General features: G+C 38.8%; 1 protein-coding gene across 2 annotated transcripts; it reads right to left on the bottom strand.

Annotated features, from left to right (window-relative positions):
* Nucleotides 1-4,342: 4,342 nt before the first annotated feature.
* Nucleotides 4,343-24,471, bottom strand: LOC132121512 (endothelial PAS domain-containing protein 1-like). 2 transcript variants are annotated; one of them, XM_059530993.1, is made up of 16 exons: nt 24,135-24,471; nt 18,753-18,943; nt 16,713-16,864; nt 16,509-16,593; nt 15,129-15,247; nt 14,834-15,036; nt 13,755-13,861; nt 11,256-11,403; nt 10,953-11,170; nt 9,891-10,105; nt 9,243-9,353; nt 8,585-8,997; nt 5,621-5,747; nt 5,422-5,536; nt 5,232-5,333; nt 4,343-4,858 (listed from the first exon to the last, which is right to left on the bottom strand). In XM_059530993.1, exons 1-16 carry the CDS (start codon nt 24,158-24,160, stop codon nt 4,707-4,709), a joined length of 2,484 nt encoding a protein of 827 aa, XP_059386976.1. In that variant the 5' UTR covers nt 24,161-24,471; the 3' UTR covers nt 4,343-4,706. The 2 variants fall into 2 exon arrangements, with proteins under 2 accessions (XP_059386976.1, XP_059386977.1); XM_059530994.1 differs by having other exon boundaries at nt 5,422-5,533.
* Between the last annotated feature and the right edge of the window lie 816 nt (nt 24,472-25,287).

Raw genomic sequence — 25,287 nt, 5'->3', positions numbered from 1 at the left:
CGTGAATTAAACACGGGTTTAATTTTGGACACATGGAAGGCGGGATGTATTGTCCTGTACGCTGGAGGTAGTTTGAGGCAGACTGTTACCGGACTTATGAACTTGGTGACAGTAAACTGACCAATGAATTTGGGAGCTAATTTGTTAGAAATGGAACGGAGAGGAATATTGTTAGTAGAAAGCCACACTCTTTGACCCACGACATAAACGGGAGGCTTTGACCGGTGGCGATCGGCCTTGGCCTTAGTGCGCTCCCTCATCCAGAGCAGAGTCTCGTGGGCTCTGGTCCATGTGCGGTGGCACCTCTGGACAAATGTGTGAGCGGAGGGGACTGTGACTTCAGATTCCAGACTAGGAAAAGCTGGTGGCTGGTAACCTACAGTACGCTGCACTGAAACGGAGAGAGGCCCGTGGCTGACACTGGTAACGAATTGTGAGCGTACTCCACCATAGAGAGTTGTTGGCTCCAGGAAGAAGGATTCCTATAGACCAAACATCGCAACGTTCTCTCTAAATCTTGGTTGGCTCGCTCAGACTGCCCGTTACTCTGGGGATGATAACCCGAAGACAGACTAACCGTCGCTCCTCGCAATTTACAAAATTCCTTCCAAAATTTGTATATGAATTGGGATCCCCTGTCAGAAAACCACGTCTACCGGGAGGCCATGTAACCGAAAGACATGATCTAGGAGAGTGACCGCTGTCTCCTTGGCTGTAGGTAATTTGGGCAAGGGAATTAAATGTGCCGCCTTCGAGAACCGGTCCACTACAGTCAAAACGACCGTCATGCCATTAGAGGGCGGGAGGGTGGTAAACAAAATCTAGTGCGATATGTGACCAGGGTCTCGAAGGGACAGACAGCGGTTGAAGAAGCCCATCAGGAGGCCAGTTAGACGACTTACCACTGGCGCAAACTGAGCAAGCCAAAACAAAATCGTGGACGTCACAAGCCATAAGTGGCCACCAGAATCGTTGTTTAACTAACCCCTTGGTTCGGCTTATCCCTGAAATAAACGATTCGGTGGGCAACCGGGCGGAGGCGTTACCCCTTCTAAGGCCATCTTGACTTTCAATTTGACCTCCCATACAAGTGCTTGAGAGAGACGACTATTTTCTCAGGTAAAATACACTCGGGAGTCACCGGGCGGGCGGAGGGATCAAAAAGACGTGACATTTGACATTTTTGTCCCGGGCAGTACGACAGAGTAAAATCAAAACGACCGAAAAAAGTGCCCACCGAGCCTGCCTGGAATTGAGTCTTTTGGCAGTTCTAATGTACTCTAAATTCTTGTGATCGGTCCAAACAATGAAAGGTACCCCTGACCCTTCCAACCAGTGACGCCACTCCTCTAAAGCTAATTTGACGGCCAACAATTCTCTGTTACCAATGTCATAATTGCGTTCAGCAGGAGATAAACGATGTGAGAAAAACGCGCAGGGATGCATCTTATCGTCCGAGGCAGCATGTTGGGAAAGAACTGCTCCTACCCCCACCTCTGATGTGCCGACCTCCGCCACGAACTGCCATGTGGGATCAGGAGCTACAGGGATGGGAGCCGAAATGAAGCGGCTCTTGAGGTTGGTAAATGCAGTTTCGGCTGCATCCGACCACCTGAACGGAGTACCAGGGGAAGGCCAAGGCCGTCAGAGGTGAGACTAGTTGGCTGAAATTACGAATGAAACGTCGATAAAAATTGGCAAACCCCAGAAACCGATGTAGGGCTTTACGGGAATCTGAAGATGGCCAATCTATCACAGCCTTAACCTTGTCAGGATCCATACGTATTCCCTCGGACGAGACAATATACCCTAGGAAGGGGACAGACTGTGCATGGAATACGCATTTCTCTGCCTTGACAAAAAGCCCATTCTCGAGTAACCTCTGGAGCACTCGTCTGATGTGTTGAACATGTTCCTGGAGAGATGAAGGAAAAATCAGTATGTCATCCAGGTAAACATATATAAACTGATCTACCATGTCTCTCAACACGTCATTAACGAGTGCTTGGAAAACCCCTGGCGAGTTGGAGAGCCTGAATGGCATCACCAAATATTCAAAGTGCCCTCTAGGGGTGTTAAAGGCGGTTTTCCATTCATCCCCCTTCCTGATGCGGACCAAATGATAAGCATTACGTAAATCCAATTTTGTGAATACGGATGCTCCCTGTAACCTCTCGAAAGCTGAAGACATCAATGGTAACGGATAAGTGTTCCTGGCCATTGAGTGCGGTGACATGGATGGGATGAGACACAAGAAGGACTGAAAGGTCCAGGTGACGTGCAAGGAGAGAGTCAATGAAATTACCTTCGGCCCCAGAGTCCAGAAGGGCGTTACAGTCGTGAGTGTGGTTCTCCCACCACAGTTTCACTGGAGGGAGAGTCGATGATGTGGTTGAGGACTTCCCGGCGGATATCCCACCCGATGGTAGCCTCAAACTTACTACCGGGCTGGCTCTTTTTACCAGGCAGGAATGGATGGAATGCTCCGAGCCACCGCAATATAAGCATAGTCCTTGGGACCTCCGCCGCACTGAATGGAATAGTCTGCCACCGATGATTCTCCTTGTTTGAGGTCCGAGAGCTGGTGAGCGGCCTCCCTGCCGGCCGCGGCTCGATCGAACACCCGTTTCATCTCTTCAGAGAGGGCATGGAACGAGGTGCAACACGGATGTTGATTCTCCCACACCGCCGTCCCCCATAAGGCGGCCCTGCCAGAGAGTAGGGTAAGAGCAAATTCAACCTTGGACTCCTCTGTCGCGAAGGTGCGGGGCTGCAATGCAAAATGCATGGAACATTTGTTAAGGAAAGTCTTGCAAAAGAAACACACAAGAAAGCAAGGCATAGGTTACAAACATAAAAAACCGCTCTCACGAACACAAGACGCTAAACAAGCCAATATATAGGGATAAGTAATGAGTGACAGCTGTTGCTGATGACAATTAACGGAGACGCCCACACACTAATCAGTGCTGACACGTAACACACAGACTTCACCCACAAAGTGCAAAACCCAGAGATCACGGTTTACCAACCGTGACAATGTGGTTGTAGCATAGCTATAAAAAAATCTGTATGAGAAATCATGCGTTCAGTTCCACACATCCAAATCCATTTTTTCCCTCAATTTTGTGACACCCAGGCAGCATCAGGATGCTGTTACCTTTCTGAGGTGATCAGCATCTAAATAAAAAGGATGCCCACAAAATTCAAAACATTGTAATAATCGCATTTGTTACTCGGATTACCCCAGTGAATTCCCACCTTGATCCTTGATTCATGTATGAAAACCTAACAAGTTCATGTAGCATGTATATTTAAGTTTTATCAGTACTCACAGGATCTCTCGACTCCCAAAAGTGTTTGATAGGAAGTGTTTGCTTGGTCAATGTTAAAATATGTATTCCCTGTATGGTCATTTGTATGTTTTGACACTATGCATATGTTTGTGGCCATCAGTATCCTGCTTAAATGCACCAATTGATACACTTTATTGATACACCAATTCTACTTATATAAGGCTCACTGACCTGGTCCATTATCCAGCCTATTATTGCAACAATAAAGCTAAAAAAAAAAAACTTGCACTAAGTAAAGTGGAGGATGATGGGAAGAATAAGATGAGAGTGATTTGTAAGTAGCACCATTTACATTTTAATTTATTTTAGACATAATGCAAACTTTCGTGTCTTTCAATGCTACAAAGAAAGACTGGAATACAAAGTCTTTTTACTTTAAGCCATGATAAAAATACGATCAAATTAGCTTTATATACTTTGTTAAGAAACACAGAAACCCCAGAGTATCATGAAAAGGTGATACACTTCACAAAATTGAATACAAAATCTCATAACGTTAAACTACTATGTATTAGATATGTACTGTAAAAGAGAAAGCTACAAATTCATCTCTGTCTACTGCTAGGTAGACAAGAGCGAGTACCAAGGCACTTCTGAACACCAAATACAAACACTTTTTACATGTTACAGAGATCTACAGAGACCTCATCTAATGTAGACACAATAGATATGTTTGTATAAGAAATAAAATATGAACTTTACAGTTCAGTTCTCAAAGAAAGAAGAAGAGAGTTATTTTAGAGAATGGTTAGTGTTTGTTGGCCTGAGAAGACCACTTTGCATCTTTCAAAATAAAGTGCTTTAGATGACAGAAACTATACATTTAATACAGCATTTGTCATGATTGTGAAAAGTAGAGGAATAAGATTACAATACTAATGTTCTAAATGGGAAAATAGACATGTTTCTGAACTACACAGTTTTATGCCAATGCTGAGGCAAATATTTAAGGAAACAGGCAAAACAGTTACAGTAACTGTCTTTGATTTATACAAACACAGTAGTTGTATTCCAAGCTGAATGAATAAGTTTCAAATGAAACTAAATTATTATATATTGTATATATTTTGTTTTAGTTGAGATATAATTTGCAACAGTGAAACATCTGTTAAATCAGACCATAAATGGTAAGAACACTTAGCATCTGAAGGCTCAGGACAATCTTAGAGTTTAAGATAGCACAAAACGTGGTATGTCCAAACACATTTTTCAAATATATATTAAAATATTACACAGGTCTTAAAGGAAAATGTACAAATACATCTAAATAAAGACTGATAATACACGCGTAGAAGATAATAGCTTATATAGACAAAGTTGGGTGAATGGATCACTGCAGAAGCTCTGGGTCTACGTGGTCTGGTCCAAAGCTCTCAAGAGGTCACTGCCCTGAAGCAGATGCAGGTTTCCCTGTAGAGGCATGTTTACCTCACAGTCATATCGTGTCAGCTCTGGCAGACAGTACGAGTCAAATGATGGGCCTAACAGTTGACTTATTATGCCTGTCAAAAATAAAAGACACATGTAATGCGAACGTCGCTAGAATAAAGTCCCATTTGATCCAGTTATGGTATGAAAACTATTGTATGACTTCAGACGATTTGGAATATGCACCACAATTCAAAAGTGTTTTTTTTTTTTAAGAAATAATACTTTTATTTGACAAGGACATATTCAATTAACCAAAACTGACAGAAAAGACTTCAATAATGTCACAAAAGTTTACAGTTTCAAACAAATGCTATTCTTTTAAACTTTCTATACATCAAAGAATCTTGAAAGGAATCACAGTTTCCCAAAAAATATTAAGCAGTGCAATGTTTTCAGCACTGATAATAAAAAGAATCGGCATTATAGAAAAGGCTGGAGACCGACCTGTGTGTTTGTGTAGAGGCATCATGTTGTATTGTCTGTTACTGGGAGACTGACTGCAGCCGTGAGGAGAAACCAATCCACTTGGCATAAATGGAAATTTATCTGTCAAAAAGGAACAAAGGAGTGTGTAAATTTCAGTATAGAAAAAACTAGAAAACATCTAAAGATGTTCAAGAGAGAGCTGATGTACCTGTTAGCACACTTGTGCTAAGAGACTTTCTGACAGAGAAAGCGCAGCTGTCGAGGTTCATCATCTTTATCCTTTTCTGCATTCCATCTGCAGACTCGTGAGGAGCTGACACCTTCTGAACATACGTTATGTTAACATTCTGTCTTTGGTGTGAACTTTACTCCTTTCCATTAGTCTACAGTGATATCTGAATGATTACCTTTAAAATATCGGTGAAAGAGCATGACGAACTGTAATCTGCTTGCCTCTTCCGTTTAAATTTGTTGACGAGCGTTATCTGACCCACATTCCTGCCTTTCTGTACAGGGGCAAAGCTCTCATAAAATCTGAAAATAGCAAGAAAAATTTAATCAATGAATGAACATGACATTTGTTATAGCACACTAGTGTTTGCAAGTTATGAATACTTTAATGAATACTTTTATTCAGCAAGAATGCATTAAATTAATCAAAAGTACCAATACAGACAATGATGTTACAAAGAGTCCTGAAAAAATTTCTGTTGAAAATTTAGCATTGCCATCACAGGAATATATATATATATATATATATATATATATATATATATATATATATATATATATATATATATATACATACAGTACAGACCAAAAATTTGGACACACCTTCTCATTCAAAGAGTTTTCTTTATTTTCATGACTATGAAAATTGTAGTCACACTGAAGGCATCAAGGACTATTTGACCAAGAAGGAGAGTGATGGGATGCTGCGCCAGATGACCTGGCCTCCACAGTCACCGGACCTGAACCCAATCCAGATGGTTTAGGGGTGAGCTGGACCGCAGACTGAAGGCAAAAGGGCCAACAAGTGCTAAGCATCTCTCGGGGAACTCCTTCAAGACTGTTGGAAGACCATTTCAGGTGACTACCTCTTGAAGTTCATCAAGAGAATGCCAAGAGTGTGCAAAGCAGTAATCAAAGCAAAAGGTGGCTACTTTGAAGAACCTACAATATGACATATTTTCAGTTGTTTCACACTTTTTTGTTATGTATATACAACCCGAATTCCGGAAAAGTTGGGACGTTTTTTAAATTTTAATAAAATTAAAACTAAAAGACTTTCAAATCACATGAGCCAATATTTTATTCACAATAGAACATAGATAACATAGCAAATGTTTAAACTGAGAAAGTTTACAATTTTATGCACAAAATGAGCTCATTTCAATTTTGATTTCTGCTACAGGTCTCAAAATAGTTGGGACGGGGCATGTTTACCATGGTGTAGCATCTCCTTTTCTTTTCAAAACAGTTTGAAGACGTCTGGGCATTGAGGCTATGAGTTGCTGGAGTTTTGCTGTTGGAATTTGGTCCCATTCTTGCCTTATATAGATTTCCAGCTGCTGAAGAGTTCGTGGTCGTCTTTGACGTATTTTTCGTTTAATGATGCACCAAATGTTCTCTATAGGTGAAAGATCTGGACTGCAGGCAGGCCAGGTTAGCACCCGGACTCTTCTACGACGAAGCCATGCTGTTGTTATAGCTGCAGTATGTGGTTTTGCATTGTCCTGCTGAAATAAACAAGGCCTTTCATGAAATAGACGTTGTTTTGAGGGAAGCATATGTTGCTCTAAAACCTTTATATACCTTTCAGCATTCACAGAGCCTTCCAAAACATGCAAGCTGCCCATACCGTATGCACTTATGCACCCCCATACCATCAGAGATGCTGGCTTTTGAGCTGAACGCTGATAACATGCTGGAAGGTCTCCCTCCTCTTTAGCCCGAAGGACACGGCGTCCGTGATTTCCAACAAGAATGTCAAATTTGGACTCGTCTGACCATAAAACACTATTCCACTTTGAAATAGTCCATTTTAAATGAGCCTTGGCCCACAGGACACGACGGCGCTTCTGGACCATGTTCACATATGGCTTCCTTTTTGCTTGATAGAGCTTTAGTTGGCATCTGCTGATGGCATGGCGGATTGTGTTTACCGACAGTGGTTTCTGAAAGTATTCCTGGGCCCATTTAGTAATGTCATTGACACAATCATGCCGATGAGTGATGCAGTGTCGTCTGAGAGCCCAAGACCACGGGCATCCAATAAAGGTCTCCGGCCTTGTCGCTTGCGCACAGAGATTTCTCCAGTTTCTCTGAATCTTTTGATGACGTTATGCACTGTAGATGATGAGATTTGCAAAGCCTTTGCAATTTGACGTTGAGGAACATTGTTTTTAAAGTTTTCCACAATTTTTTTACGCAGTCTTTCACAGATTGGAGAGCCTCTGCCCATCTTTACTTCTGAGAGACTCTGCTTCTCTAAGACAAAGCTTTTATAGCTAATCATGTTACAGACCTGATATCAATTAACTTAATTAATCACTAGATGTTCTCCCAGCTGAATCTTTTCAAAACTGCTTGCTTTTTTAGCCATTTGTTGCCCCCGTGCCAACTTTTTTGAGACCTGTAGCAGGCATTAAATTTTAAATGAGCTAATTAAGTGGATAAAAGTGTAAAATTTCTCAGTTTAAACATTTGCTACGTTATCTATGTTCTATTGTGAATAAAATATTGGCTCATGTGATTTGAAATTCCTTTAGTTTTCATTTTATTAAAATTTAAAAAACGTCCCAACTTTTCCGGAATTCGGGTTGTAATTCCATATATAATTCCACATGTGTTAATTCATAGTTTTGATGCCTTCAGTGTGAATCTACAATTTTCATAGTCATGAAAATAAAGAAAACTCTTTGAATGCGAAGGTGTGTCCAAACTTTCGGTCTGTACTGTGTTAAAATATAGTAACAAAGAAAATAGTAACAAAAATATTTTGCAATAATTCTGTTTTCACTGTATTTTTGAACAAATAAATGCAGCCTTGGTGAGAATAAAAAACTTGGAACCAACTCCAAACATTTAGAAATGTAGTTTATATAAAGGAACAGCAATGCATTAATATTCCTTAAAACATTTTGTGACTGGTCTAGACTTTTTTTGTTGCATATTTTCAGTCATTTATGTGTTTAGAAAGGTGATTGGTTTTTGAAAAGTGATTGCAGCATTATACCTACACAAAAGGTTACATAATTCACTTTCTTGCAAAGATATGCTTCCTTGTGGAAATCCTAATCTATTTAATCACTGCTGCCCAGTTTATGTATTGCAAAATAAAACACACTTGATAATTTAATGATAATCACCTTTGCTGTGTTAATGCAGCATTGAAATCGCATGTTTGTCCTGGATATGCTATGCTTCGGTCATCCATGCATCCAATATCTGTACGTTCATACTGTGAGGGTGGGTCACAGGGCCACTGAAGACTCTGTCTACCCTCCTTAGAGGAAAGTGGGATGTTTGGTGTGGTTTGGTAAGGCTGCACATGAGCCGTGTCTGAACGTGTGCTAGTGCTGCTTTTGTTGTCAGGAGGGAATGGACTCAGTGGCTGGAAGAGGTCAGCTACACTGCTGAAGCTGTGCTGCAGGGCTGTGCTCAGGCCTGGACCTGTGTCAGGCACTGGCTCGTCCAGGCAGATGGGGTGCAGCTGGAAGTCCTCACCATCCATTGGGATGTATGGAGCAAGAGTCTCCAGGTCCAGATTGCTCAGGTCCAACTGCACACAATTAGATTACCAAATATTTACTTAATAATACATACAGTTGGCGAGAAAAAAATAATATCGAAAGACACCAAAAATATACTAGAAATATTTTTTATTTGTTCACATAATCCAGCCTGTATGCCCATCAAAAGACACAGGAATGAAACGAAAAAAAGAAAAGAAAAGAAAATTGTGGTAGAATTGGAAAAGCATTTAATCTATTACAGATTCAATTGTTTGTAATCTATCACACTCACCTGGGAGCCAGTAGGATTTGTTGCTACAGATTCAGGGGCAAATAGCTTCTCTGTCAGCTCCACCTTCAGATCAAACTCTCCTCTGCCACAGTAATCTACTGGACTGCTAGGCTGCACACATACGCATCACAGCACATTAAACACACACTTCAACACACCATAATATTAAATACACCTTAACTGCATTACTATTTAAAGAGGTCATATCGAGAGGACACCAAAAATGAAACTGGTTTGTATCTAGAAGTCTTAAAGGTACAGCAACATTTTTTTCAAAGAGTCAGAGAACAGGTCATGAGTGACCATGAAATCTAAAGGCACTTTCGCACATCGTAGTTCTAGGAACTAGCCAGCAGGGTCATTCCTAGAGAACCAATTTCTCCCTCTGGCCATTTTCCTGGTTGCATATTTTTACATGGCTTTTTAAAAATGATGGGTAGTCGGTGTTTCCTATGCATTTGGCCAATCAGTGTATACTTACATCAATAATAGTTCCTATATAATTGTTTTAGACCCTTCTCTGAAGTAGGAGCTAATTAAGTTCCCCAAAATGGAGTTCCTAGAACTAAATATGCTCCCAGTTCCTCTCGTGCAAAAGTGCCTTAAATGACTGTTTTTGACATATGACCAGATGGAGATGGGACATACTGTAGAACAACTGCTGCGGCCGCTTAAGCAGAGTGTGGAACAAGACGTGCATTTGCCTGCAGGAGGAACCTGGGGTCTGGTAAAGGTGGAGGGCATGTTGGACAGTTTTCTATCAAGACTGCCATCAGGGGGTGTGTCCACAACCCATGATGGTCCTACCATAGGTGGCTTGGTGGACTTGGAAAAGAAAGTCTGTTCTTCAAAATCTGGCCTATCTGCAAATGCACATGACAGTAACAAGTCATCAAACTTCAACGTGGGAAAAGAATTATTGAAACGAGATGCAATCTCATAGAATTACTACATAAAGAGCCAAGGAAGATCATCTAACAGTGGATAGACACACCTTAAACAACACAATGTACAAAAGTATAATGCTCACTACTACTATCTGGCTCATTTTTATATGTGAGAATTCCATGAGAATACTGTAGATGGTTGCATAAATAAAAATATGATTAAAAATAACCTCAGCCATCACCAAACGCAATAACAGAAGTGTTGTAAGCATCACAAGGAGGTGATTTCCATTTCATGCAGCGGTTAGACATGTGAAGACATGCATTTTGATGAAAAGACAAATTAGTATACCCATTATAGCCCTGTTGTGAGGAGAAACACACAAACACTGCCTACTGCCATTGGTAAACCTTCAAAAGCACAAGTGATTTTATTATTAAAAATGGAACAAAAAAAAACTTCATTTTAATAATACAAAACTGTTTATGCTAAAGCCAATGCTAAGCCATAATATGCCAATATGTTGTGGAGCAGATAGATTCAGCTTTCCTTATGCATATTGTGTACCCTGCAGCAAAGCCAAGCTACAGTGCCACTGAACTACAGTACAATGATGTCTGCTGCAACATCGCAGTTTATGACCTGGGCAGTGTACGTGTGTGATTGGTTGTGATTGTGAGGTAGAGTAAGGAGAGCCAAGGGAAGGAGCAAGGGTTCATGCATGCAGGATGGGAATAGATTTGTAGTCAGGGGTTGAGGATGTGAAGAGGGTGAAGCTATTGTAGGGGGAATGGTTGAAGTAGTGCCAGGTGGCGCTCTGACCAAAGTCCAGGGCAATGATGGCGTCTCCTGGCATGGGCGCTAACTGAGCTAACTCCTCGGGCTCCTCCTTGAGCTTAGTGAAAAGAATGTCCTCAGCTTCTGAAACTGAGGAAGCTCTGCCCTGGCTGAACAGTTCTCCCATGCTACACATGTGGTAGGGCTTGAACAGAGACTCCGTCTGATCCAGGGAGAAGATGACAGACTGCTCCTCAACAGAACTAAAAAACAATGAGAGCATGAGAAGAATATCGTAACAGCATTAACTGTGACAGGGATCCCTGAGTGTTTCATTTAATACAATACCTCAGGACATAGTTGATGCAGATGATGCACTGCGGTTGGGAGTTGCGATTGTTGTAGATGACAGTTGCCTGGGTCTCCACCCAGACGTAGCCCCCGTTCTTGGCTAGCATTCTGTACTGGCCACTCACCACTTGACCCTTATTACAAACTGAAGACGAAAACAGTGATTGTTAAATGCAACAGAAATTAAACAGATACACTAACATTTATGCCAAACGCATTAATCTAAAGTATTTAGAAATGTTCTTTATTTTTTCTTTATTGCTAATCAAGTTAAAAAGACCACTGGTCAGGCATCTAAAATTTGTATTTAATAATAATTATTTTGTAATTTTCGTTCAATTCTAGTTAAATCAGGAAATTCGAATGATTTCTGAAGGATCACGTGACACTGAAGACTGAAATAATGGCTGCTGAAAATTCAGATTTGCCATAACAGGAATAAATTACATTAAAAACAAAACAAAAAAACTGTTATTTTAAATTGTAACAATATTTCACAATATAATTTTTTTTTTTTTAAATCAAATAAATGCAGCCTGGGTCAACTTAAAAACGTAATATTATTTTAAACCATTTTTCACAATAACACATATATATTTAATTCAATAAAAATATGTAAATAAAACACTAGCAAAAAATATCTGTGTTTTCACAGCATTTTGTTGCTAATGAATGATTTGATCATGCAAATAACTTTCCTTGTCTGACATTATTCAGGATGTTCTATGTAGAATGAAGCTGTCTTTGAATAAAGTCCATTAGTGCAACTCGTGTATGTTTAGTCATTTTTCAAATCAAAAGATCTTGCTTTTAGGTAATACTCCAGGTACTTATCACCGATAGAGGCCAGTGACGAAGAGCAGTGCACTGATCTGGATTAAAGACATCAGAGGAACCAGATCAGAGGTGCTGCACACTTCAAAGGCTTGTTAGCCTCTAATGCACTAGCTAATGAGGTGGGCCATTCTGAACAAGCAAACCTGAGAGCTTTTGGGTTGTTGCCGATTAGGTCAAAGGGTATATAATGGGATTCAGGCCATCTACTCAGCCTCAATACCTGATGTGGCGACAACAATCAAATCTGTTTCCTCTGAACAAACAAAATCACATTCAAAACAAGAGTGGACAGGAGCCTTTATCATAAATAACTGAAAATTAAGTACTAAAATATATTTTCTCCACTTTTTGTACTGTATTTCTTTGTACTTATTTTTCTGTTATTTTTGGAAGCTAATGTGTCTCATTCAGACTTTCTGCTGATATGCAGATATGTTTCTACGTTGCATAATTTCACAAAGCTAAAGTCAGACTATTCTATTTTTGCTTTAAATCCTGTAAATCTATTTTAAAAACAACTGCTCATGCAACATGTGTGTAGCATATTTGTTTGGATCATGACTGAATTCAGTTGTTGTCTCTAATTTCAAATCCCTACAGATATTTTTTAAATAATTAAATCAGGATTAGCCAATTTGCTAGTTAAAAAAAATAAAATAAATAAAAAACGGAATCTGAATCAGTCATGAAAAGTCATGATAGGTGCATCACTAATTAAAATACTAAATAAAAGGGCTCAAATTGGAAGTACACTCTGGGCTCCCTTTTTCTATTAATCCTTCAATAGACAGATCTTGTCTTTCATAAAAGCTGAGGCCAGGGATCTTGGGCTTAATGTGAAAAGATAAAATTATGACATAAAATGTCATTATTATGAGGGTAAAAAACACAAGATTAAAAAAAACTGACATTTTTGTCAATAATAATTTTGACTTTTTATTATGGCTGTATGTCATTATTCCAACTTTGTATCGCATTAACATTCAATAATTGTCATTTATTATTTCATAATTACGATTTGGTACTTTTATCTCATAATTTTTACTTTCTTTCTGGCACAGAATTGGGCTTCCATACATAAAGAGAATGTACAATTTACAAAATGTAGAGAAATGTTTAGAACTCTTCTGTAAGTTTAAGTTCCTGGGAGGCCAATTTTAAAAGCAAAGTTGCTGAAAACATGAAATGTAGAGTCTACAGCATCTGTTAAGCAAATAAACAGTGCAATGCAACAACCATTGAGTTTATAAATATCCTTCAACAATTCCTGGAGCCCGGCGGGACATCTGTTTCCCTCAGTCATCAAGCCCATGGGAACACCTCAGGTCTACAAGGTTTTGAACTCAAGTAGTTTACCCATGGACAGAGATGAGAGGCATGGATCTATTCCAGACCGTGAGTCACTTCAGGACAGAGTGGAGGTAAATTAGACAAAATGGTTGGGACCTTGAGATATTCACACAATGAGCTACTGCGTTGTTTCTTGTTTGTTTGCACCAGTGCATAAAACTGAGGTACAGAGAACAAAGAAAACTAAGAAAACTGTGTCTACCCTACCCTTTGTTCAGACAGGCATTTCCAATTCAAATCTGGTTAATCTTTTCAAGTCAAAACAGAAAAAGACCCCATGAAACCCAAAAGATGGAAACAGGTACTCACGATTTTGGTGGCTCTTCGTCATGCTTTCAGAATCCAAAGCATGGCAGAACTCATACACTGAACGGCCAACAAGTTCCTCTGGCTTATACCCGATCAGGCTGCTTACTCTGAAACACAAAGACAGGTCAAGAATAAAACTAATGGAACAGACAATACAAAGCGCAATTGATTTAAATCACATCATTAACCAAGATTCATGACTGTCGATTACATCTGGTGAAAACAATCAAACTTGTTCTGCTGGGAGCCAGTGTAAACTCTCTGCTAAGCTAAGTGAGAACAAATTATTACAAGTGGGGCCCATGTTTATTGGAGTTATAAATCTCTTATGCAAAACATTTGTATTTGTTCTGTCTGATCATTATCTTTAATGTCTTTTTTCCAAAAAGACAAAGGCCACGTCCTTGTCTGTTTTTGAAGCACTTTAGCAAGTGCAAAAGTGAATCTATTAATCAAAATGGAATTTGATGCAATGCTCAGCATTTTTTGTGCTGTTGAATACTCCATACAAACTCATGGAATTGTTTTTTTTTTTTTTTTTTTTTTGTTATTATATCTGATCCTTCAGTATTACCCTGGAATAGCCTCTCCTTTTTCTGTTCCAGTATGGGCTTTTAAAGGGATAGTTCCAAAAATGAATATTCTGTCATTAATTTCCCTCATATCATTCCAAGAATTAAGGTTAAACCACTATTTTAATGATGTCCTTACTTAATGTTTCTCGGCTTTGGATGTGGTAGTTCCCTTGCTGTCCAAGCGGGGTCAGAAAGCATTCAGATTTCATTAAAAAAATCAGAATTTGTGTTCCGAAGATGAACAGAGGTCTTACAGGTTTGGAACAACATGAGATTGAGTGATTAAAGGGGTCATATGATGCTTTTTAAAAGAAAGGCTGAGTTAGTTCATGGATCTTTTACATGCAGATTCCTTCATTGGGTATTATGCCTAAAAATATTTTATATCTAATTAAATTAAATTTGTCATCTTTTTTTGTTGTTGTTGTTGCCTTTTGTGTCTATATATTTTTGGGCCCAGTGTTCATGCACATATACAATATGCATTAGTGAACAGCCTCTTGCCTCTCATCACAGTAGATAAACTTCATGTCCATACTGTGTCTGCTCATGAATGTCTTGCTGTCGAGAGGTGTGTCAACATTTGAAGGGTGTGGGATCGGCGCACACAGCATTGTGACACATGTGAGGGGTGGCTCCGAAAACCCACAGAAGACTTGAGGGGGGTGGCTGCTGCACACTTGGAGATGCCCCGTGCAATGCAGCACCTGACAGACAGAGCAGCAACACCATAATTTAGTTGATAGCACATGCACATGTGCACTGCATGATGTTGTATGACGTGCTTATGCGTTCTTACCTTCCAGCTGGCTGATTTGAGGTTGACAGTGCGACCTCTATTGGTGACTGTACATTTCATCCTCATAAAGAAATCTCTGCCCATGCTCATGTCTTTCCCTCTTCTGCCATACACAGGTTCTGTCAATCAAACAACCCGTAAGACATATGTTTAAAAATCCTATATTTACTATAAATAACCACCGTGCATGCAAAAAAGCTTTATTCTTGCATATTCAGAGGACTTTGGTCTGTCAGTGGGTAGTGGATGCTAGGTGCAAAGTTCAACTGAATCAGTCTGTTGAAACCTTAACTACAGTGTATGGAGCTCTCTGTGTTGTTATTGCATAGGGATTATCTCCAAATGACCAATGAAATGGCAAGAAAGTTACGCCACTCGCTCAAAAGCTCTAAACAGGTCAGGTGACCGACTCGTGAAAGATACAGATAAAACAAGAGGAGGAGGAACATTTGCTGTGGGGAAAGGTCCCCTAACTCTCAATATGAGTATGTGTTTGGTGTAAGGCACACACTGCTTACATGATAGCAACAGAAATAGTAACTTTCAGAAACTACTGAGCCAGAGTAAAGGCTAAGGTCACACCAAAAACTATTCAAATCAAGTCTGCTGAATTCCTGCCATTGCCTGAGTGTTGTTTCTTTTTAAAAATTGAAATTAAACGAATTAACAAATAACTAATTAATTAAAGTAAACAAACAGAATAAAAATAAATAAATAAAATAAAACTGAGTAGGACAATTCCCCTGATTTTTTGATAGGATTTAAAGTTGAACTATAGAGGTATTGACTTTTTTTTGTTTTTACACTGAAATGGTATTAATAAAATTATTGCAAAAGTAATGTATTTATCATTTTTATTTTTTGCAATAAATGTATTTTTTTATTAACAATATAATAATAACAATGTTTTATAAGTAGTATTATATTGATATACGATCACAATATAATTAAGTAACAGAAATTAATGGAATACATTGAATTATAATCAAAAAAAATTTATAATAAAAAAAAAAAATAAAAATAAACAGTTTCTTCCCCACATTGTTCAGACCTAGCTAAAAATGTCCTGAACAAAATATAGCCCTCAAGTCTACACAGAAGGGACCACAGACTGGACTGTGGTCTATAGGATGAGGCTTGGTAAAAGAAGAGGGACTTGTCCCCACAGGAACAACCACAAGAATGTATAAAATAAAACATCCTGACTGTGATAACTGCACTCAGATAAGGACATCTCCATGGCAAATCCAGAGATAAAGAGGACTGGGAGATTCTGCCACTTTGGTGTTAAAGGCAACATTGTATACTGTATCTCCAAAAAAAAAAAAAAAAAATGTATCAACATACTTTTGGAAAAAACTGTTCTAAGCTGACACTCACCTGATTTGACACTGAGATTCTCTCGGATTTCTTCATGATCGCAGGGGTGCGTGAAGTCAAAGATACTGTGGCCTGTCAGTTCTACCTATTAACATTTTATAAGAGAAGAAAAGTTGAATGCTCAGCCACTTTAAAAGAAGTAACAGAAGGCTTAATGTTTTCTCTCTGTGATTATTCTCCAGGAATAAAGGACATGAGGCTCACCTGCGTAAGACCCATAAATTTACTGACGTTATCTGAAAGGAATATCATGTCTCCATCTGATGTTACCACAGCGACAAAGCCTTCCAGAGACTTCAGATATAGACTGTCCATCTGGCTGTCATCCTGTGTCCGGGTTCGTTGTACTGTGCAGCCTGGGACCAAAGACAAGACAATGTGTGCAGTGTCAAATGTTGTCTTTTTTGTTATTTTACACGTGCAAATTATCAAGACAAATTCAAGGGACCTTCTCCACAATCACACTCTAACACAAACATAGACTCATATCCTGTACCATTTAGTAAAGTAAACAGCTCAGAATCAGTTAAACAGACTTATTTATCAAAATAAATTCACATACCAACATGGGATAGAAACACTACAGAGCTGATCAGCAAAGAGAGGATGTTTGAGGTACACAATGCCATGAAAAACATCAACAACTTGAGAAAATAGTTAAAGCAAGGCTCCATGCTGTGAGATTCATGTCTGCTTTCCTGCAGATAAGGGCCTCCTCCCCTGCTCATTCAGATCAGGCAATAAGGGCCCTAGCGCTGATGCTTTGACCCCGCTCAGCACTATGTGTCTGCATTGTGGGTTTGGGTGTCAGCAGGTGGTCCATGTCTGTGCTCCCACATCAAACCCGCAGCATTCGTCCTGGTGCTATTAATACTTCAATGTAATGTCTTACTCCTCTGTCCCTCAGCCAATCCAAAGAACTTGCAATTTTCTTGCCATTCTCTGTCCATCTCTATTACAATCATTTAGGCCTTTTCTGGTCATAAACAACGTTTTCTGACAGCCTGCTCAGCAACTGCTCTTTAATGTTCTTTCATTCAAGTTATGTTTCAACAATCAACTTGGCACCAAAGTTTCTCTTCAATTTTCTTAGTAGAAAAAATAAGATTTCAGTACAACCTCATTTGCGATTTTATTTTACTGGAAAAAAGGAATTGTTAAAAAGAGATTTCAGTTGTGATTTTTCATTTTGACAGGAGATCTCTTTGGTTCATCTGTTTTGGGCCATTTGAAAATGAGGGTTCAAAGATTTATATCTCCAGAAGGATGTTTGCTGGAAATTCTTTATATGATGTACTCAATGTTAAACCAATGACTCCTTTTAGGTAAGTTCAAAATGTCAGAGAGGTCAAACATTTGGTTCAGACAAGAATCATAACCTCTTTAACACTATCAGTAATATTATGATTCTATAACTATACAGTTACGGTTCCCACACGCCTCACTGTATGACATATTAGTTAAAACAGGTTCTGTTTTTGTAATCTTGGGGCCTATCAAAGGTCAAACCATGACGCAGAACATTCAAAAACACATACAACACACCAAATATAAAATCATAATTCACAGAAAACAATACCAGCAGTCCCTAATTACCCCACACCTCGTTGTCTCCCTCTTTCCCTTTTTCTCCAGGTACATCGATGTCCCCACACACATTTTCATCACCAGATTCCATATCTTCCCTTTTCATTGTTCGATGCTCTCTGTTTCTTTCAGAGACATGCACACATACTAAACACATGTATGTGCGTCAGAAATGGAGTCTAGAAACAATGAGCAGTGCTCTTTGTCTGTCTTCCTGCATGTACAGGACATCTCATATTCCTACCCAGTCCAACTTTTTGCATTTTGCATTTTTTAGTATAAAAAAGCACCATGAAACAGAAATATATTGAACCCCAAACTTTTGAACAGTAGTGTATATGTGGCAATAATGTAGACAAAGTTTATTTTTTAACCATTTGTCACAATGATGATGACCCACATCCAATTTTTATTTTTTTCACAATTACAGGGCAGTCTGATGAAAGCTGCAGGTATGTTGGACTACAGTATGTTCAATATTGCAGGAAATACAGGCGGAAACAAGTAGGATCAGGGTACTAAAAAAGTTCACAATTTCTTCACTGTACACGATTATGGGATGCGACTGACTCACAATAAAAGAAAACAAACAGAAACAATGGAGTTTGACTCCTAATGACGGATCACATACAAACATAATTTTTTTTAGCCTCATACCTGAGTTGAAAAGTTTGCGTGTGCGCAGGAAGCTGATAGCTAGTCTCATGATAGAGGCTTTGTCCAGGTGGGAGCTGATGCTGCGGGGTAAGGGCAGCTGATGGGCCAGCTCATAGAATACTTCTGTCTCTTTACTGCGCCTGCAGCGCGCTGCATCGCGGGACTTTTCCTTGCGCCTTTCTGAAGGATGCCTGGAAAAAAGAAGAGGTGGATGAAAACAAAGCCTATAGGCTGAGCTTCAGCTAAGATACTGTGTGCAGCCAATGTTTTATATATACTCACATACAGTACTTGTACAGTATTGTACTTAATATATTTTAATGTAGAAAAGACAATAAAACAATTAACTTTAAATTTGGTTTAAGACAAATTATTGTTGCCTTTTGGTTGGCACAGTCACATGAAGGAATTTTGCAGGCAAGAAAGTCTTATGTCAATTAATGAAAACAACACACTTCTCACACAAAAGCACACACCTCCAAACCAAGCAGCTTTCCTACTGGTCAACAAGGCAAACTTGAACCTAATGTGATGAGAGAAATTTTTTCCACCCTCGTGTGTAATTCCTGATCGCACAGACTTCTACTGAAATGATTTCACCCACAAAATTACACTGTGCAAATGTACAAGTGACCTGATTTTTTTTTTCACAACAATTGGTGAACTGTCAGGTTCTGAGTCGATTAAAAAAAATAATTATTCTAAATATTTTATGTTAAGAATACTTTTGTGCACAAGCACAAAGTTCATCGCTGAGTCAAAGGCAAAGGCATTGCAAAACCACACCTATGAGAATCTCTGCATCAAGGTTTTAATCTAGGTTTACTCACTCGCAAAGGAAAAAAAAAAAAGTCACTGCAGGTTCAAAATTGGTTTGGTTTTGAAATTTGTCACCGATAAATGAAATTTCAGTCAACTCTTGCCGGTGTTAGGTCAGGTCACAGGGCCTGGCTCATGCAGACGTCTGTTTTGAGCTTGTTACTACATGTTATTCAGTATAATCTGACAGTCCAGGAACAGTTATATTCATATGAGTGTTAATAAAATTAAATGCAGCATATACTTTTATGAATTAGTCCATATAGCATTTTATCACTAACTGTACAGCTTAAAGGGATATAAGGAAATAATTTAATAATAAAAATAATAAAAATAATTTAAGAGAATGAAATTCTCAAGAAAGCACATAAATATGTGCCGTCATTTATCTATCCAGACAGAAAGTCTTGCCAGGTAAATGATTTCTGAGGTTTGTGGCTTGCCAGTGTGTGAAAGAGTGTGTGGCAGAGAGAAGTGAACTCTCTTTGGCCTCTGAGTGTGGTGTGCCACCCTCACAACAAACCAAGCCACACGCTGTTTGTCGGCAAAACACCACAAGTGTTCTTTAATGTGTCACATATTATAACACAGATACCAACAAACGTGGCCTGCATGCAGCACTAAGTTTCAGTGTCTGTGGGAGGCCAATGCTGAGACCAGGATCTAGTGGTGTAATTCCAGTAGCAGCCTCCCAGTGTGGGTCCCCTATCCTCCAACTCAGGTCAGCCCGGCTCTGGGAGTGTTTGTAAAATGTGCACAGCGTGGTGCGGGGGTGCAGGAATGCAATAATCGACCCTCTATTATACAGCTGCATATTTGGCAACCACAACATGCCCCCTTTCTGTCCTCCCACTAACCCCATTTTCACAAAAAAATTGTCATTGTAATAGTGACCATGGATTATTCTCACAGGAAATGACTGATGGTTTTTACTCAGAGGTCAAACCCATGGGACTTACACGTGAATATACTGTCTGCATTTCCTTGGGGCTAAATGAGGAATGGCAACTTCCATTTCAACTCAAACAATTAGCCTATACTGCTTTCTGTCTTTAACCATAAATGCAACCACATCAGGGTTTTAATAAGAACAAATCGAGTGCAGCTCTAAAATACAGACACAATGTTCAATAAATGGGAAAAGATAATGCAGACTCATCTATAGTTCACATGTTCAGGACATTCATTTGTGGGAAAAAAAGAGTGACAGCTGATTCTGAATGATGTACTTCCAGTGTTTAAGTGCTTATGCAATCAGTTATACAGCCTATTTACTGTTATAGAGTATTTAAAATACTAGTATTTTAAAAATATTATTTTATGTAACCTGGAATTATCTCAAATAATCTCAAATCTCTAAAAGCATCTGCCCTTTAACAAATGCTCTAATGTCTTGCAATTTCTAAGAAATTATCCAACTCTTAAATCTATGCAATGTGTCAATCATATGTCAATTACATTTTAAAAGCTGGACACTTTAATTTTAGATTAGTACAATAAATAACAGACACTGCACATTGTTCCCTCATACTGAAAGAAACCAGGTGGATCTGCTGTGTTTGAATCTATGATAAAGTTTACCAAAAATGTATATGATTAATAGATGCTGTTCTCAAACATCTCTAATTCTGTCTATCAGCTCCAGTTTCTCTGCTTTGTACACATTTCAGTAGAAAACTAATAATTAAGTAATATCAGTCAAGAAGAGCAGGTTCAATAAACAATACATTAATACTAAGTAACTTACATTTTAGAGACAATGTTGCCATTTATATTGTCTTTGTCCCTTACATCAGTGAAAATAGTTTCTTATAAACCATGTCAAAACCAAACCAACTGTTGCTGCACATCTTCCAGAAACAAGCCATTTTGGAGTATCATTCTTAATGGATTGGTATTTTAAATAAATCAGTTGAGCAAACAATTTAAATGACTCAATCAAGCTTTCATTCCCTGAATAAATGAGTGGCGTGAACAAATAGGTTGAGTGAATGATTCAGTGAGAAGGACTGTCACTTGTCGCCACCTACTGGAATATCAGTTTAATTTGCCTGTTGCATAATCAGGGTTAAAATGCTTAAAATATTGTATATAAATATATAATAACAAAAAAAACAAAATATTTTATGATATCATAAAATACACATCAGATCATTCCAGTGGTTTTGTTATAAAACAGAAAACACTTCTGTCACAAGCCAGCTGGAATAAGTAACCATCTCCGAATGCATGAGCTCCTAGTTAATTTATTCAGTAACGCAATCTTACGATGCCCAAACACCCCTAGAATTTGAGCTGAACGTAAGGTTTATCTCTCTTTAGAGATGTAGTTTTTGCAATCCCTTTGACTGCTTTCTGCATGGATTTCATTCTTCAAATGAAGGGGAGTTGTGTCCTCTGCCCTCTACTATAGGCTACTGAGTTCTGTTCCCACACTGTCCAGCTGCTGACCTCAAGCCCCAGCTATGCTACAAATACTTTCGACATTAACTGGCTAAACAACTTAGATTAGAAATGCGCTACAGGTCAAGGTAGCCTGAAGACAGAGGCCTGCTGGCTGTTTCCACTTCTCTGTCCTCTCTTTTGCGATCTCTTCCTTTTCCGTGGCATTACTGGAACAAAATAACAAGACTGACAGCTATGTAGCCACTCCCACCTGCAGTGTTTTCAGGCTCTGAACAGGAGAATTGTCTGTATTTCAGCAAGAGATCTCAAGGGAGATTTGCATCGAACACAATGTCGAGCCTGCTGTACCTCTTACCTACTGCCTCAGGCGTCTTCACGCACAACTAAAGCAAAAGCTGTCAAAGGGAGCAGATCATGTGATTAGCAGGCTGATGTGAACCCATTCCTCCCTCTATCTTTCTCTGCATCTCCCCTCTCAACCAGATCAGGCCAGAGTTCAGCGAGAACCAAGAGCCAGACTGTACAGAGCACCCATTCACTACAGATAATCCTATTTTTCCTAACCCCAAAGAGATGGCCAACCTTTAGCTTCCCAACTAATAATCCGGTGAAAGATTCTGTGTTATCCAGAATATGATAACTAAACCCAGGGTGTCAGAATAGTCATCTGACATATATTGTTTTGCATATTCCTTCTGTGTAGCAAGCTTTGATAGATGATGATAGATGATTGATATAAAATAGCACAGTTAAATGATTACATTACCCAACTGGCACTAATTACAAAAGACACCACAGTGTTAATGAAACACTTGTAGAGCAAGTTAAACAAACCAGATAAGAGATAAGAATAGAATAAAGTCATGGAAGTAACCAGATTAAGGAAACATAATGGATTGTTCATGCTTTAAAAAAAAGAGGTGAACCCTGATCTGATAACCGCAGTTTCGATTGGAACATTACGTTCCCGTTAACAAGCCACCAAGAAGAGGAACATTTAACCCCTCTTCAATATGACTTAGGCACCGAGACAGTGTTGTTTTATATTACCACCAAATAAAATGCTGTCAGTATCTGGCAAGAAAAATATGAATTCTATTATTTGAGTCCTAATGTGTTTAACCAAAAATAAATTAGAAGGTATTAGAAATAGTTAAGGTATTAGCAATAGTTAAGTTCACAAACAGAGTTGCTGATGAATTAAATTAAATACTTCCATTACAGACTAAAAAAAAAACCAAACAAACAAAACATATTTGGAATAAGTCATGTTTGCAATGGTGCAATGTAAACTGTTTTCAATATACTGCAACAGAAAAAAAGACATGGCTTGTAACCTCATAAAAAAATAGCTTTTAACCTTAAAAAAAATCCGTAGTTTAATTTCTGCCTTGATTTTTAAGTATTAGTTCACTGCACACAAGTTCACTTTGGATATATTACTAAATAGTATACATATACTATATAAAATCTAATGAAACCAATCAAAATTACAAATAACTGTGAAGTTAAATTGATGACAACAAAGAAACTATTGGGCCTGATATACAATATTTTACAATGATATTTGAGTTCAACAGTTAGTTATTGTCAGACTCCACTGCGCGATTTTATTCTCAGTCTGACAGTCTCTGAGGGTCCACATTTTTAAATACAGATTTGCTGCTTTTTGTTTTGTTTTGTCTTGTTGTATACATCATGAATGCAACATGTTCAGTCATGATTACAACAGAATCATTATTTTTTTAATCCATTCGTTTCATAAAGAGATGCAGCAGTGTGCTATTTTTCAACTCTGGTGATTAGGCTACATTTAATAAAGTTTCAAGTCATTTGAATGAGTCCATTAACAAAAGCGAGTCAAAAATAGGGTCCGAGCACACCTCTCCAATATCAAAATATTGAACAACTAAAATGGCGGTGAGGGATTATAGGAAAGGGTTATTAATAAAAAGGGGTATTTGTATTACATTTCAGTTCAAGTACAACACCGGTATTAGTAAGACAACTTTAATGCGACAATTTGGCTCTAGTGGCCCTGTCATTGGGCAACATGACAAATCTCACCTGAGAATCTCAAATTAAGGTAAACAACTCAAGAAAATTCATAACTGATAGCCCACGTACAGTAGTAATAAAAAGTTTCCTGTGCCTTACCTTCTTTTCTCTCTCTCGGCTGTCATGGTGAGCCTATGCTGAAGACAACTCTGTCTTGCGTATAATTAATTCAACTTAAGTTTTACGAAAAAAATCTAATAAATGAAACGTGTTATATATTTTTTCACAAATGCCTTTGTTTAGTTATTAATCCTCCGTAGTGTCCATTCACATGGCATTTCCAGTAATGACCGGAGCAGCTAGTGCAGTCTCAGAACACTGCCGAGGATCGCACTACCTCCCCAGAGTGACACCGACTGACCGGACGCTGGTAAAGAGCTCGTGAGCGACGCTCCTGCGCTGCGCGTGCTATCTGCAACTGTGCACTGCGCGCACTGTGGCTCTTCACCACGCGCCTGCCTCTCAGCGCCTCCCCTCCCACCTCTGTGCACACTTGTCCTGTGAGAAAGTTCAGTTTCACTGTAAAACAAACACCACGTGAAGTGTCCAAGAAGCATCCAAAAGGAATCAGGGCTGAATTTTAATCTCTGAACGTGGACAAACAAAAAAAAATGACCGTCGACCATGGGAAAATAACAGTAAAGCGTCTTTACCAGGACCAGGGCTTAATTGGAACAGTTTTAACTTTAGTTCAACTCTATCTTGGACCCATTCCCATTTAATAAGAGGCTTGTACCAGTATACCGTGTAAACAAACATGTAATTGATCCCCTCTGCTATGAATTCAGAAACCATGTAGTTGATGGAAAACTGCAGTTGTGTCGTTATCGGAATGGTTAGAAAAAGCCAGATGTTTAAAGAAGTTTGCATCTGGACACTTCAAACGTATCGATTTAGGCCTTTTTTTTTTGAATGACTGTTGAAGAACAGCTTACATCAAGCTAGTTTGCAATAATGCACACACATGCATTTTGGTTTCTTCATGTTAGCAAGAACATCTCATTGTTTTTGGTGAGGTGAGGAGGTTTGTTGACCCCAAACCCTCAGAGAAACCTGATGGTATCAGCAAATTTAAGGCAATACACGATCATGATCCAAACAGATGATTTGTAAGCCATTCAAATAATCCAAAACACTTTAAATGTCCTTACAAGTCCGTTTTTTATGTTGCACTGTATTTGTGAGGATGTATAACAAGTATAGCCAAACCTCAAGTTACATATTTTACTTTTGCAATTTGATGTTCTATTTC

Source organism: Carassius carassius, chromosome 39 (assembly GCF_963082965.1).
Source record: "Carassius carassius chromosome 39, fCarCar2.1, whole genome shotgun sequence".
NCBI lineage: Eukaryota > Metazoa > Chordata > Actinopteri > Cypriniformes > Cyprinidae > Carassius > Carassius carassius.
This window is presented reverse-complemented; position numbering and strand designations above follow the sequence as displayed.